Source organism: Condylostylus longicornis, unplaced genomic scaffold (genome assembly GCF_029603195.1).
Source record: "Condylostylus longicornis isolate FDR11 unplaced genomic scaffold, ASM2960319v2 ptg000131l, whole genome shotgun sequence".
In the NCBI taxonomy this organism is placed as follows: Eukaryota; Metazoa; Arthropoda; class Insecta; order Diptera; family Dolichopodidae; genus Condylostylus; species Condylostylus longicornis.
The window spans coordinates 225,234-242,130 of NW_026578099.1; the positions used below are offsets into that span (position 1 = coordinate 225,234).

Below are 16,897 nucleotides of genomic sequence, written 5' to 3' on the forward strand. Positions count from 1 at the left end.
GAAAAAAATAAGAAAAATAAAAAAAATAAAGTTAAAAAAAGAAGGAATAAAAAAAGAAAATAAAAATAAAAATTTATATTTAATTTTCACGCAGAAAAAAAGGATTTCCAGTACACAAAAGGTGATTTTTGTAAAAATATATTGAATTGTTTATTAATATTAAAAATCTTTATTAAAAATAAAGTATAATAGTATTTTGTTACAATATACCTAGTACTTCAAAAAATAAAATAATGTTTAGTGCACATAAGATTGATGTGAAATTTTTTTTTTCCACTTTTCCCTGAAATTACCAAATTCTTAAATATAAAAGTAAAAACCAAATTTTGAAATATCTTAGTTTAAAATTTTACTTTTTTTTAGAAAAAAATAAATTACAAAACAGACAAATTAAAAAAATGGATCCGGTAAATAAATTAATTTTAAAAAACTTACATTTTCTGTATTAATTAAATTTTTTTATTTTAGATAAATTTAATAGAAACATTTTTTATTAAATTTTCCGAGTTTGTGACCGATTTCACAAACAATTTTATTCTAAGGAACAGAAATGCTGAGCAGCCTGCGTCCAACCATTTGGAAGAAGAGGTCGGGGAAAACATTGATTCAATTTCGGAAGCAGAAAACATTCCTCAAAATAATTTGGAAAACGAAATTATACAAAAAGGAGAAGGTTCAAATTTGGTAAACGTTATACACCAAATAGAAAAGTTCAATAAAAAATTTGGTGTAATAACTAAGGAAATAACTTTTAAATTTAAGGACTTTGACGATGAAATGGAATCTTTGTTTGACCACTTGAATAAGTGTTTCAAAAAATTAATTATGATTGTAACACAAGGTCGTGACAAACAGGATTTAATTGGACTCAAAATAGCTATTCCAAGCATGGAAAATACAAAACCCATCGGTTTGAGTTTTAAAAAAATTGAAACTTTAGATTCCAATTCCATTTTAGATTTGTTTTCATCGGTTTCCCAATCAAATACCAATTACATGATTACTGATTTATTAGAAATATCCGCTACAATTGTGCAAGTACCATCAGGAAAGGGGCGTGTTAAAATATCATTTTTATCAGATACTGAAATTTTAGAAAAAAAAGGAAGAAGTGTTGTTGATAAAGGGAAAACTAATGATAATACATGTTTACCGCGATCTATATGGGTTGGTAAGATTCTAGCTGATCAAGTTAGTGATACAATCAAAAAAAAATATTTAAGAAAAAATTCGAAAATACTAAACTGTAAAGTAAAAATGTTATGTAATAAAGCCAAAGTAGATATTAATGAAAAAAATGAGTGCGACATTGGGGATATTTTTAAATTTCAGAAATATTTAAAAAATTATAATATATTTTTATACAAAAATAAAAAAGATTTCAACGAAAAAATTATTTTTCGCAATACTAACCTCAAAAGAATAAATTTGTTTTATTTAGAAAATATGAAGCATTTTATAACTATAAAAAATGTTTGTAAATTTTTTAGCAAACAATACGAATGTAAATTTTGTTTCACATTGTATGACAACAGCCACATTTGTCCACTAGAATGTAAATATTGCTTAAGAAATCCTCCTTGCGATTTTGTAAATGACAATTTTATAAAGTGTATGGATTGCAACCGTCGTTTTAGAGGTCAAATATGTTTTGCAAACCACAAAAAATTAAATTCCTATAAAAACTTTTCTGTATGTTCGCAAATACAAATTTGTCAGAAATGTTTTAAATATTTTGATTTGCAAATACGAAAACATATCTGCGATGAAAAATATTGTTCAACATGTGGAAAATTTGTTGAAAAAGATCACTTGTGTTACATACAAAAATATAAAAAAAATCCTCCTAAACATTTCTTTATAGTTTTTTTCGATTTAGAATGTACACAAGAAACAAAAAAAAGACCGCATTTTTACATGAACCTAATTTATGTGCTGCACACTTAGTTTGCAATTTATGTTGGAAGGAAAATGAAAGTAATTTTGAATGCATGAAATGTAAAAAACGGATATACATTTTTGAAAATTGTGCTAAAGAAACATGCATAACAAAATTTGTAAATTTTCTCTTAAAAATTACTACAGATCAATCAAGAAAAATTTGTTGTATAGCACATAATTTCAAAAGTTATGATGGGCAATTTATTGTAAGTGAACTTTTACAAAGAAATAAGCCAGTGGTACCGATTATGGGAGGAAATAAAATTTTGAAAGTAACTTTTAATCACAATATTATTTTTATAGATTCCCTTAATTTCTTACCAATACCTTTGTCCAAATTTACTTCAGCTTTTGGTCTTGATAAAAATGAGGTTAAAGGTTATTATCCTTATTTATTTAACACGAAAGCAAACTATAATTATGTTGGAGAAATTCCAAGCACTGAAATGTTTGCTTTGAATAATTTTAACTCACATGAGCTAGAAAAATTTTATTTATGGTACAACAACTTGAAGAAATCAAATTATGTTTACAATAACAGAGAAGAGTTAATAAAATATTGCATCCAAGATGTAAATGTATTACGTCAGGGATGCTTAAAATTTATGAATGATTACCTTCAATTATTGAATATTAACCCTTTCTTTGAAACCTTTACTTTAGCATAAGCTTGTTTGACTGCATACCAAAAACATTTTCTAAAAGAAAACACCTTAGGTGTAACTCCCATTAACAATTATAGTAAAAAAAAAATCAATCTTTAATTTGCCTAATGTGGCTTGAATTCAAAAATCAAGCTAGCTGTGGTAAAATTAAATATGAATATGATTTACCAGATTGCAACTTTACAGTAGACGGCTTTAATCCAAACACAAATACGGTTTATGAATTTTTAGGATGTTTTTACCATGGATGCGAAGACTGTTTCTTCGATAGAAATTTAGTTGTCCATGGGTATAAAATGCAGGCTAGGTTTGAAAATGTTATGTGCAAAATAGCAGTTTTAAAACAAAGTGGATATAATGTGTGCTGTGAATGGGAATGTAAATTTAAACAATTTTTAGAAATCAATCCAAAAATAAAAATTGATTTAAAAAATACTTCTTTGATTTTACTCAACTCAATTGATGCTCGAGGTGCTATTTTTGGAGGTCGCACCGAAGTATTTAAATTATACTATAAAATCCAAGCAAATGAAAAAATTTGCTACTATGACTTCACTTCCCTCTACCCATATGTAAACAAAAATTGTAAATATCCAATAGGACATCCTAAAATTTATAATTCTCAAGAATGTTTACAATTTGAAAATGATATCAGTAAAATAGACGGTTTAATTAAATGTGCGGTTCTACCACCGCAAAACTTATGGCTGCCAATCTTACCAATCCGCGCTAACAACAAAATGTTGATGGTTTTATGTCGCTCTTGCGCGGAAATGGAAAATGTGTTGTATAAATGTACTCACAACGATAAAGAAAGAATGCTTTTTGGCACATGGACGGATATGGAATTAAAATTAAGTGTGAAATACGGGTACACAATAATAGAAATACATGAAATTTGGCATTATGATTGCGAAACTTATGATTCAATATCTAAAACAGGTGGACTTTTTACTGACTACATGAATTATTTTATAAAATACAAGACTGAGGGTTCTGGTTATCCAACTGGTATACAAACTAAATCTGAACAAGACGCATACATAAAGGATTTTTTTGAAAATGAAGGTGTGATGTTAGATAAATCAAAAATTGCTCTCAATCCTTCACTACGAAATCTGGCGAAACTAAAATTAAATTCATTTTGGGGAAAACTAATACAACGAAATGACCGTCATTCAACAACTGTTGTACAAACCATCACACAATTTCATAATTTAATACATTCAAGCGGTATATCAGTATCGGACATATTTACTGCCAGCGAGCACCAGGTGTGGATCAACTGGAAATACAATTATCCTGAATTGAATCCCAATCTCAAAAATCAATGTTTAATAGTTGGAGCTTTTACGACAGCGCATGCTCGATGCTTATTGTATAATGAAATAACCAAAATTGGAAAAAATCTTTTGTATTGCGATACGGATTCTATGATTTTTGTTCAGCATACTGATAATGAGTATGACTTAAAGACAGGTTGTCAAATGTCTACAAATACATTTTTGCGCGATTACTAACAATTTTTTTATTGTTACAGGTACTTTAATTGGAGATTTAACTAATGAATTTACATCATATGGAAAGAATGTTTACGGCACAGAATTTGTATCAACAGGACCCAAAAGTTATTCATATCGTTATTATAACCCGGATACTGACAAATACGGAGAAGTTGTTAAATGTAAAGGAATAACAAGTAATAAAAATGGAACATCACTAAATTTTGAGCACATGAAACAAATAGTTACCGATCCTTTTGGAAGCAATAATTTGTATTTCGTAACACCAAACAAAATTAAGCGTAAGAAACATTTTCACGTTACTTCAGAAGATGAAAAGAAAAAATTTGGCTTTACATTTACGAAACGTGCTTGCCGTGATAATTTTGAAACAATTCCTTATGGTTTCTTAAACAGTTAAAAAAAGGTAGGTACACATAAAAATTTTGTATATAAATTCGTGAGTTTAAAATAATAAAACTTCACTTTTATTTTTACATGTACCGAAGAAACATGGCACAAAATGTAATAATAGCAGATCTACAATTTATAGTCGGAAGTAATAATGAACTTTACCTAAAAGAAATGGCAACGATTGATACCAACTCAATTATCTCAAAATTATACCACTTTAAACCTCCGTATCGTCAGGAAAAACTAGATTCAGCAGCAAGGGGGCAAAACGCATACAACCTAAGACATGTCAACGGTTTGAATTGGATTGATGGTAATATTAATTACAGTGAAATTTCTACAATCATGGGAAGTTTTTCGTCTTACGATAAAGTTTATGTAAAAGGAGTTCAAAAGAAAACGTTTTTGGAAAAATATTTGCTACCCCAGGTTATTAATTTGGATGATGAAATACCACCTTTAGATAAATTAAAAAATTATGAATCATTCTGTGTAATTCATTTGAAATCTGACACTCATAAAAAACGTTGTGCTGTAAAAAATTGCATAAATATCTTAATGTATTTAATAAAAACAAATGTAATTTGATTTAAAAAAAATGTTTTTTTATTTTGGTATTATATTAATATTACATGTTATGGAATCATTACATAAATCCAAATTATATAAGTAACAAAATATTTGTTCTGCCATAAAGATTGGCACCTTATAGAATAGTCTGCTATAATTACATTGATAAGATGAAAACTGCATTGGTATGTAAAAATCTTCCTGTGATAGTTTAATAACTCCTTTTTCTTTACATTTTGTAAAGTATTTATGAATGTATTCTGCAATAGTATCACTAGCATTGTTATTGTATGACATTACAGCTTGTATGAAATCCAACATTTCGTTCAATTTCCAATACTCTTCTTGTCGAGTATCAAAAGTAATTTTATCTTGTTGATTGAATTCCAAAATGTTGCAAAAAGGTTCACTTTGTTGCTGATTTTCGTTAGTGATCCGAGCAGATTCCAACATTTTGGCTTTTTTGTAAAATGAGTGCCAATCATCATAGAGGACATGGACAGATCTTTTGCCATTTCGATGAAATATTATTTTTGACTGGAAAGTGTCGCAGTCGAATCCAATAACTATCTTACATGTTTGTTTCGTGTTTAGAAAATATATGTAAGAAAGTAACAAATTTTCTTTTTCCGGTAATATTTTCTTTTCTTTTTTTGTTGACATTTTTGATGGAGATGTTTTTCTTTTTAACGGCATTGTAGAATCAGAAGCGCTAAAACTGAATAATTATTTCCAAGCACAGAGCTTTGTATTTATACTCTTGACGTAAAACTTTAGTGCTGTTGTGAAATCGGTTTCTGGCATATTTGTAAATAGTTCTTTGTTTGCCTTTGACGTCCGAAAATTTTTGAAAACAATTTCACAACCGTTTTGTCATTAAAGTTGAGATTGTTGCTATTGAATATATCTAAAAACGTTGACATGCTATGACCTTTACATCTGTACCACAAATATACGCAGCAATATTGTCCACAAACTTCTGAAAAGTCGCCTTGTAATCTTTTGTAATTCCAGACAGTATATGAATTCTTTGAAATTCTTCTTAGAAAATGTTGTAGTTCTTTATAGGAAGGTGCTTGACCATACGAATCAAAATACTCGACAAAACCATTTGTGGGTATAAAGATACATACCCAACGTTTACCTGGCTTAGTATGAACATCTGTATTTACTACTATAATTGCGGGTTTTTGCACATGTTTAGGAAGCTTATCAAGAGGAAAAACTCCTTTAAAAAACTTTTTTGTTTGCTGATTGCATGACAATACATTTTTAATTTGAAGAGAATCCATAAGAGTTATTTAGTTGTCTTCTCCAAAAGAAGTAAAATCATAAATTATTGTGTTTCCTTTTAAATAGTGTTGTAGAAAATCCTTGTTAATACGGCCATTCGTTAAAATAATGTCAAATTTTTCCATTAATGCGGCAAGTTCCTTATCTGCTTGGTTATTATATATGTTTCCAAATTTATAGCCTTCAGTAGCACTTGGTTTAAGGGCTTTTGTGGGAAAATTGTATTGTATTTCTTTAGCGAATACTTTACAATTTTCTTTTATTCCTACTAGCGTAACATTTTTAACAAAGACAAAATCTTTATCATCGGAACAAAATGTTAAATCAATGAGTGCATAAGCTTGTTTAGACATGTTTGCTATGGAGAGTATAATACTTGATTGTTTCATAATAAGTAAATGTTGAGCTTTTTATAGATTTGCATACACGTTCCGATTTTTATCTATTTGTACGTTCGCATCAAATTCCCCATAAACTAGAGCTGTAAGTGTTGATGAAGTTGGTTTCGATAATCTTGCCTCAATTCGTACAGTTCCTTGATTAAGTAAACCTTGACATACTTCATTACCTGATGCATCTGGGGTTAAATCAAAAGCCAATAAAAAGAAACCATTTGTAAACATAGATTTCGTTATTTGATGACCTCTGTCGTTATGATAAATTCCTGTTCCAGAGAATAATGTATGGTAAGCTCTTGTGCTGCAGTTATTATCGTCAGAAAAACTTGTTTCTATTGCTGCATTTGGTACTTGAACACCATTAACATAAAGCATGAATTGTGAAATATCAAAATGCTTAAAATTGTATGGATTTTTTGATCGTTTCCCGGAATACCCCGAATTTTCGGTCATGCAAAAGATAATTGTGTTTGGTAATTGACCAATGAAAACATTGTCTAGTGAAATCGATGAGCTGTTGCTTGGAATTGTGAAATTTTTGACTTCTACTCTTTTATAATGATATTTAGCATTTGCTTTTTCCAAAACTGCATTATGGGCTAGTAATACGCTAGGATTTATAGTTACATGTCTCATAAATAAATTGGCTTCTACAATTTTTAGTTGCGATTCATCCGAGTCGTCCGCAAATAAGAAAAAATCTGGTTTTTCTACAATATTACTGTTATGATATAGTTTTTGACGTTCCTTTGAACCATTATTGTCAGATCTAGCTATATTCGGTTTATCTAAAATCCATCCAGCGCATTCCAAATGAGTTGTTGCAGCATCAGTTCCATAATTTAACAATGATTCAATATAAGCTCTATAATGGTAATTTCCATCTGACGGAGTGATATTTTTACCATTGAGTTGTACATTGCACTGCTTAATTATAGAATGTAATAATTATTCACTACACTGGGTTGTTGAAGGATTTTTCCATCTGCACCCTTATCATCATGCCACGGTGTTCCATCTTTTTTTAAAATTTGAACTTTCAGTTTTAGATATGTTAAAGACAAATCCCTGTATGTGTCACCATGACCTAATGAAACTAATTCTATTGTTGAGGGACTATCCAGAGAAGCAATAGGATTGTATGAAACCTCTTCAGATTTTAGAATGCTTGCTTGTATTGGTGGACTTGTAAATAAATCTAGTTCTGATTTCATACATTCGTTCATTTTATATTTTAATTAAATATATCTCGTTTTTCTCGTTTTTGAATTTTTTTCCTTTGTTTACTCTTAGCTTTGCGTTTCTTTTGATTTGAATGAGTTAATGTAGTTGAGTGAGTTCTTTTTATAGCTCTTCTTCTTCTTATACCGCTGCCATACATTTCATTTAGTTTGTTTACAGCTCGACGTCTTATATTTTTAATTCTTCTTTCCCTCTATCTTGCAATACTTCTTTTGGATTTGCTCCGGAAATAATATTAGATAATGCATTAATGCCGGTGTCTAAAGATTCTTTTTTCACTAAATTCAAACCGGATGATATAACTGGTTTTAAATATTTAAACAATCCTCCAAAGAAACTTCCAAGTCCTCGTCCTCTTTGATATTGCACACTTGAGTGAACTAAAGGTCCAATGTCGTCAGTACCCCTACCACTTTGTACTAAATAATACTTGTAATATGAACGGTTCATCATATAAGAATAAATAACATGAGCTTGTTGACTTATTTATATCTTTTGAAGTGTAATACAATTTTGGTAGGCATGTTGCTTCTAGAAAAATTTAAATTATATCCGTATTTGTCACATAGCAAAATTGAAATGCTTTCAAAACTGTCTTTTTCAATATTACAATACTGAACTTGGTCAAAGTGTGTTACGAAATCTATAAATGGATTTGTTGTATTAATAGTTCTCATACATCTTGCCATTGTATCACCAATATATTGCGGTTCTATTATATCCGTATAAACAAACACCATATCAGTTTTAGTTTCTGGAGATTTTACTAACATATTTGTTATAAAATAAATTTTGATTTATATTTTTTAAGTTCTTTTTGTACAGCAAGTACTTGTTGAAGACATGTTTTCAATAAAAATTTTACTGTATACCCAGTGCCAACAAGTATTCGTATTTCAGCCGAAGGCCTTTCAATGCATAATTTTATGTATTCTGTATGTGTAGTATCTATCTTAAATTTGTTATCCAAAACATAATTAGCATCATTTGAAATGAAATTATAGATTTCCCATATTAATTGTTGTTCCACTTCTTTTCTTGTGTATCCCGGATTTGGTGAAATATTTTGAAACAGTGTGGGTAATAAAAGCGTTTTCCAATCGCATCGCAATTCGTTTTCATTATAAGAAATATAGGTTTTTCCAATACCGATGGAGTTTTTTTCCGTTGTTCCAATAAATATCACAGCAGCCTTTGCGTAAACTTCTCCAAATATGTTTGGAATAAAATTGTTCATAAAAAGTGCACAAATTCCTACTTTCCACTTATTTTTCTCTAAATTCAAATGTTTTAGTAATTTATTTGTAAATTTTGATAAAGTATTTTCGGGATAATATTTAATTGATGCGTCACTCAACAACGTTATATAAAAATCTTCCCCATTAGGTTCTATTTGAAGCGTGTCCATTGTTGCGTAGATACACTAGAGGCAGACTTTGCTTTTGTTCTTTTTCGAACAGGAAAATTTAGTTGTAATTGTTTATCACCTTCTCTTGTGGATGATTGAAGTACTCGTTTTAAAGGTTTTTTTGGACTATCAATAGGAACACTTATAATGTCGCCTGAATCTGTTTCAAACATTCGGACGTTTGCTACATTTATAGATTTCCTTGGTTTTAGTCGTGCTCCCTCTGAAGCTACTGATAGTGCTCTGTCTCGTAATAGCGATTCGTCTTTTATATCATCGTCAAAAACATCATCTTTTTCCTCATCTGAAGGTACTATACTCCAATATTCAATAGGATCATATTCGAAAAATTCCTCTTGAGGAGATAAATTAGCCTGTACATCAACATTTTTCTTTTCAACTAGATCTGTTTGAACACTTGTGCTTTTTCGCTCGGGCTTTGGACGTGTTTGTGTACTTTTAGATTCTAACATACTATATTGCTTGTTAATCGATTCAGCAGGTTTTCTTTGCATACCTTTTCGTTTTTTCATACTAAATTTCATCAAGTTTTGACGATATAAATACCATTTTTGATTATCATTTAATTTTTTGTTAAATAAAATTGCTTTTGTATTTCTATCAATATCCGAGAGCTCATTATCGTTTATGATATTTTCTTTTAGCTTATTGTATAAGTCTGGTTGAATAACAATCATGCGTTGTAATGTGTTGTTCATTTTGTATATTTCGAAACAAGTTTTCCCAGTAAGCCCGACAAAACTGTACCGATTAACATTGGTAAGAAACCCCCTTTTTGTATGATAAGTTTACGCTTAGCGTTTATAGATTTTTTTGGGCAAGCTAAATATCGAAGTTGATTTTTATATTTTCTTATTCGTGATAATTTATTTTTGGAAAGTTTAGTATTTCCATTAAGAATGTTCAATGAAATTTCACACAAAGTTTTAATCACCTCAGAGTCACAATTTCTTATTAAAATATTTCGAAGTTTTGTTTTAGACTTTTTTAGTGTATGCAGTATATGCTGGTTTGCTATCAAACGTTTCATATTTCTCACATAACGTTTTATTTTTTAACTGATCTAGTGTGCAAAAACACACACAACTTTTTGTTTTATTATCAAAAATATCAGTTCTGAATCGAAATAAATCATTTATACCTTGCGTCAGGTCTAAGATAATATAGCTATGTGGCTCTGATGTTGTCTCATTATATACTTTTTGAAATTCTTTGATGTTTTCTGGTACTATTTGCCGTGCCAAAGGTAAAATTTGCGATTTATCTCGTGGATTTTTAAATAACACCAAGTATTTTGCATTTAACGATATATCTCTACAGAATTTTCCCTGATGAAAAACATTTTGCGATACCAGCATAATTGATAAGTTGCGATGATGAGATCCTTTAGTAAAAAGTTCACAAACTTTCATAGTGTAGGCATCAATCATTAAATCATCCAAAATAAGTAATGTTGGGATATTGTTATCGTTATTTAAATTTTCAGGAATTTCATTAAAATACTCAATTTGCGTGAAATTTAAGTTTTTTGGCAATGCGTTATTTTCTGGATTACACCACATAATATGTTCTATTTCAGGCTGAATTAAACTCTTCATTTGATTGATTAAATTGCAAATAAATGTTGTTTTTCCTGAGCCAGATGGCCTGTGGTCGTCGTCGGCATCTATTATTTTTATTTATTAAAACACTTTGTTTAATTCTTTTTATTTCAATTATTTTTATTTCAATGATTCTTTTTATTTTATATTTTTCTATTATTATTTTAACAATTATTATTTATTATTAATTTTAGGTTTAAATTATTTATTTATTTGATTACTACTTTCTACCTTGCTGACTAAGTTAATAATGATCAAATTCTGTTAGAAAATACCAGAAGCATTTCGTATTATACAATACAGTTATTGAGAATCAATTCTCGAATAACTGCATCTCATATTAAATTAAAATGTGGTTGTAAAGCGACGAACGTACATACATGTATGCATACTATAATACCATTACTTTAAAGACTAAAAATTAAGTACAGGGTGTTTCACTTGCCTAATATTTTTTTCGCGTCGCTACATTACTCCCCCTGCAGTGTAAACGTTTTAATACAAGTGTTGGGTGCGAAAAATTTGAAATTTAAAAATTAAGAAGAAAGTAGGGAAAACAATAACTAAAAAAAATAATGTAAGATTTGCTGGTTTGAATAAGAGGAATGTTTACCTTGTATATTATGCTTTAAATTGTACAGTTTTTTTAATCCGCCTTTGACTGCTTGTCTCGTTGCTCAAAACACCAAAAGCTGGCTTCAATCTGTCCACTGAGACCGAAATGTTCTTGTTTTTCATATCTAGTACGAAATGTTTGCGAAACCTTCTCACGATCGCGAAAGGACCTTCATAGGGCGGAGTAAGACCGGTTTTAACACGGTCTACACGGACAAAGACATGAGTGCACGTATTCAAATCTCTTGGAAAGAATTCCTTTGATTGTGTAGGGGTCCGAGTCGAAACGGTTCGAATGTTAGACATATATGATCTAATTCTTTCGACGAATGTATTTTGATCTGCAAAATCGTGTGTGGTGTCTCCGAAAAATTCACCTGGAAGTTTCAAAGTTTGCCCATACAGCATCTCCGCGGGACAATACCCCAGATCGTCCTTAACGGTAACTCTAATGCCTAGCATGATTAGTGGTAGTTCGTCACTCCAACGTGCGGAAACACACTTGGCAAAAAGACACGATTTCAGCTGTCTATGGAACCTCTCCACCATTCCATTTGATTGGGGGTGGTAGCCTGTCGTACGAGTCCTATGAATTCCCAACATTTTGTTCAAATTTGAGAAAAGTTTAGACTCGAACTGGGATCCCTGATCCGTGGTGATTGTAGAAGGTACGCCAAAACGTGAAATGTATTGTGCAAGAAAAGTTAAAGCCACTGTTTCAGCTGACATATCCGCTATTGGATACGCCTCAGGCCAACGTGAAAATCTATCTACGATAGTCAATATGTAGGAGAAACCGTTTGATGGCGGAAGTGGACCAACCAAATCCATATGTATATGATCAAATCTTCCTGGAGGGACCGGTATTTTATCCGTCGCTGACTTAGTATGCCTTGTAATCTTTGACTTCTGGCAACTGATGCAACTCCGGGACCATAAACCTACGTCCTTGTTCATATTTGGCCAAAAATATCGCTCAGCGATCAATTTTCTCGTTGCTCGGACTCCAGGATGGGACAAATTGTGCAATTTCTCGAAAATTTGTTGTCTAAGTGGTTCTGGTACCCAGGGCCTATTTTTGCCAGTTGAAGTTTCACAGAATAATTTCTCTGTTGATAACGGAACCTCTATGTAAGAGAACTGCAACGTGTTAGTTTTGCAGTCATCTGAAGCGTAATTCCGTAAAGTATTATCTTCTTTTTGTTTCAGGATAAAATCGCTAAGATTGAAATCCAAATTTATTGGTGAGTTTTCGAAATCACGTGAAAGATAATCAGCGACTACGTTACTTTTTCCGCTTATGTGTCTAATATCGGTGCAAAATTGAGCAATATACTCCAAATGTCTAGTTTGCCTCGGACTTCGCTCAACGCGCGACTTCATTACGTGAGTTAACGGTTTATGGTCGGTATAGATGGTGAAATTTCTGCCTTCCACAAAATACCTAAAGTGTTTAACGGCCAAATAAATAGCCAACAATTCCCTGTCGAATGCAGAGTAACGAGTCTCAGCTGATGACAATTTTTTTGAAAAGAAAGAGATTGGTTGCCAGGAGCCCAAATTGTATTGTTGCAACACTGCGCCAACCGCAAAATTTGATGCATCCGCGGTAATGCTGAACGTCGCATCATCGCGTGGGTGCACTAGAAGTGATGCTGACGCTAGGGCCTCCTTTATTTTTTCGAATGAAACATTACACTCTTCAGGCCACGTGAACTCGATTTTAGAAGATTTCTTTAGTTTCTGTAAGGTTGTTAGATGCGAATAGATAGGTGTCAGTAATTCGGCGAGATTTGGGATAAACCGGTGGTAGTAATTTACCATTCCCACAAAACGCTGAGTCTGTTTGATTGATTGAGGTGGGGCGAAATCACGAATGGCACGACACCTCTCGCTGGATGGCCTAATGCCTTCACTAGTAACAGTATGACCAAGAAAATCTAGAGTCTTAACGCCTAGAACACATTTATTTGGTTTAATAGTTAAACCAAACTTTGCTAGTCTCTGGAAAACAGTCCTAACATGATTTAGGTGTTCCGAAAAATCTCTACTGGCAACTAGAATATCATCTATGTAAACGAATGCGAAATCTAATCCAAATAACACCTGGTTCATAAAACGTTGGAAAGTTTGAGCCGCGTTCCTTAAGCCGAAGCTCATGCGGGGAAATTCAAACAATCCGAATGGTGTGATAATTGCGGTTTTGTGGACATCTTCTGGAGCCACGGGTATTTGATGATATGCTCTGAACAAATCGATTTTGGAAAATATTGTGCATCCGTGTAGCCTTGCGCTGAAATCCTGTATGTGGGGTATAGGATACCTGTCAGGCACCGTTACCGCGTTCAATCTGCGGTAGTCTCCGCAGGGACGCCAATCTACAGAGTCCTTCTTCGGCACTAATTGTAATGGGGATGATACAGACGATGACGAGGGCCTACAGATTCCTAATTGTATCATGTGTTCGAATTCTTTCTTTGCTATTCTATGTTTTTCATGATTTAATCTTCTAGGTTTGGAGAATGGTAATGGACCTTCGGTAAGTATGTTATGGACAACAGAATGTTGCGATACGTGGGCAAAATCGGGTAAAGCTGTTAGACCTGGGAATTCCTTCAAAAGTTTGCCAAAATCATTCGCCAAAGAGTAAGTTATAGGGGTTGGAGTATCCACTGACACCACTGAAGCTCTAATTGAAAGGGATGTCGCTGGGTCTATTAACTTCCTTTGCTTCAAATCAACGATCAATCCAAATTTTTCCAAGAAATCAGCACCTAAAATTGGACGATTAACACGGGCGACGACAAAAGTATGCGTGAAATTACGACGCAAGCCTAGATTTACTGAAATTACTCTAGTTCCGTATGTATCTATTTTAGTACCGTTGGCTGCTGAAAGAAAAATATTTTTATCTTTCCCGCAATTCAAAAAGGAATTGGTGAATGGTACCACAGACAAGTCAGCCCCAGTATCGATCAAAAAATTCAAATGGTTTTCTCTATCTTTAATGAAAAGACGGCTTGTTCTTGAAGAAACCAAACTGTTGGCCGTCCCAACAGTAGGTGACGTTAGTTTTTTTGATCCGTTGATTTTGCTCCATACTTGCATGGTGCAACACACTTCCTGGCATTTTTTCCAAATCGAAAATGAAAATAACAGTAAGGACCAGTAGACCTAAATCTTTTTCTGCTAGGGGTGCGACTTCTAGTCCTATCTCTGGAACGGGTTCGCGACTTCCGATGCCCAGCGTCTCCAATTTTTAATTCAGCGATTATTTTCTTAAGGGAGCCAATTTCTTCCTGCAGGTTTGCAATTTTGTTTTGGTTGATGAGGTCCTCAGACTTTGTGGCGATCGGCGCAACTACAGATCTAGCATCCTGCATTGCATCCCAAATTTTGTCAGCAGTTTTTAATAGGGTTTGAATATCCTGTACGTTTTGCGAAATTAGAGCGATGTTTATTACGTGTGGAAGACGACTCAACCAAAGTTCCTTGATGAATTCCTCACCTGGTGTAGCGGCTGAACCTGCTAGTTGCTTCAAGTGACGGAAAAACTCTGATGGTCGTCTGTCTCCTATCTCCTCGTCCGATATTAATTTCTTAATTCTTCTCTCCAAACTCATGGAATGTCTGCTCGTCAATACTTCCTTTAAATTATTATACAGGTTGTTGTCTGGGGGATCCTCCAATACATCCATGATTGACTCGGCAACATTTTGTGGCAACGCTGCTACAACATAATTGTATTTACTGAGATCTGAGCTAATTCGATTTATTGCGAAAGAGGCCTCGACTTGTTTAAACCACGTACCGATCGATTTGGGCCAGTAAGCAGGGAGACGCGCGTGCATGGGTTCGATTATACCGGGTTTGGGTTTGAAGTCTGGATTCTCCTTAACCGAACCACTATCCGAATCAGAATCTGCCATTAAAAATCTACCAGAAGAGAAGAGGACAAAAAAAAAATAAAGTAGCGATAAAAATGCCTAAAGATAACTTTTTAAATGTCTATTTTTAATAGCAACTATTAAAAATCAATAAAATTAATATCTTTTAAATTAACAAAAAAAAATATTTTTCAAAAAAAAAACATCTCACTCTAAATCTAGAGAAAAAAAAATAAAACTTAAATTTTTTTTTTTAGGTAAGTGGTCACTCTAATTCGGGATATTTTTTTTTTTAAATTTTTGTAAAACAAAAGGTAGCTGGTCACTCTAAAATGTTGAGGTATAAGATATTAATATTATCACTTAATTTCAAATAATAATAATGCGTGTATGTCAATATAATATAATAAGTTAATATGTAGAATTGTAGCAACCCAAAATTATATGATTATGTATGTATGCAAATGTGGAGAATCGCATCTACTATTTGTTATGGATACTTGTATGCACGATTCCAATATTTTTAAAAAAAAAATTTTTCAAACAATTGCATTTACCTGAATAAAAAAAATTAATATATATGTATTAACTATATGTTGTGTTGTTGTTGTAATAACAACCCAACATAAACACATATTATTATAAGTTAATATGAAATGCAATTTTACATATGTAGTTTTATTTAAAATAAATGTGCAAGGTATTTTAAATATAATTGAAAAAGGAAAAACAAAACTAATTTTTGTAATTTATCTCTGGTTTTTCTTTTTAAATTTAAGTAATATTTTAAAAACTATTAAAAACTATTTTTTTAAGAACAAAAAAAAAAAACTAATATTCAAAATTTACTTATTTTCCTTTTTTTTGAAATTGATATTTTTAAGAATGCTATTTATATTAAATGTTTATTATTTGTTTACTTAGTTTTTAGAAAGAGAAAAAAAACAAAGAATATTTATTATTTATTTAATTTTACAGAAAAAAAAAAACTTAATTATTTATCTAATTAATTTTTTGCAATGTTTTTTTTTTTAAAACAAAAATAATCTGTATTTTAGTAAATATTACATACTGTGAAGACTTTCTTTTACTTTCCTGTTCTTTATTTTGTGTGTTGAAGAATGCCGACGGCAAACACCTTTCTGTTGGTAGTGATGATGTCGATCTTTTATTGTAAGATGATTTTGTTTTTGATGAGTTGTAGCTTCTGAAAACCTCCTTATTTCATGCGATGCTTCGTTTGTACATATTTTGTTTTTTTGTACAATATATATATATATAGTTATCTTTTGTACCACATATGAGTGATGGTACAATTACCATATATATGCTATGTGCTG

General features: G+C 31.6%; 1 protein-coding gene across 1 annotated transcript; it reads left to right on the top strand.

Moving 5' to 3' along the window:
- Positions 1-2,713: 2,713 nt before the first annotated feature.
- Positions 2,714-4,529, top strand: LOC129614965 (uncharacterized). The gene is made up of 3 exons (XM_055529956.1): positions 2,714-2,984; positions 3,078-4,085; positions 4,147-4,529. Exons 1-3 carry the CDS (start codon positions 2,714-2,716, stop codon positions 4,527-4,529), a joined length of 1,662 nt encoding a protein of 553 aa, XP_055385931.1.
- Positions 4,530-16,897: the final 12,368 nt, after the last annotated feature.

Bases quoted from the DNA above. Each gene is read 5' to 3' on its own strand.
- LOC129614965 (XM_055529956.1), top strand. From the start codon at position 2,714: ATGTGGCTTGAATTCAAAAATCAAGCTAGCTGTGGTAAAATTAAATAT. The intron at 2,985-3,077 runs GTAAATTTAAAC...TTGATGCTCGAG, and splicing joins TGTGTGCTGTGAATGGGAAT to GTGCTATTTTTGGAGGTCGC. The intron at 4,086-4,146 runs GTTGTCAAATGT...TTATTGTTACAG, and splicing joins TGAGTATGACTTAAAGACAG to GTACTTTAATTGGAGATTTA.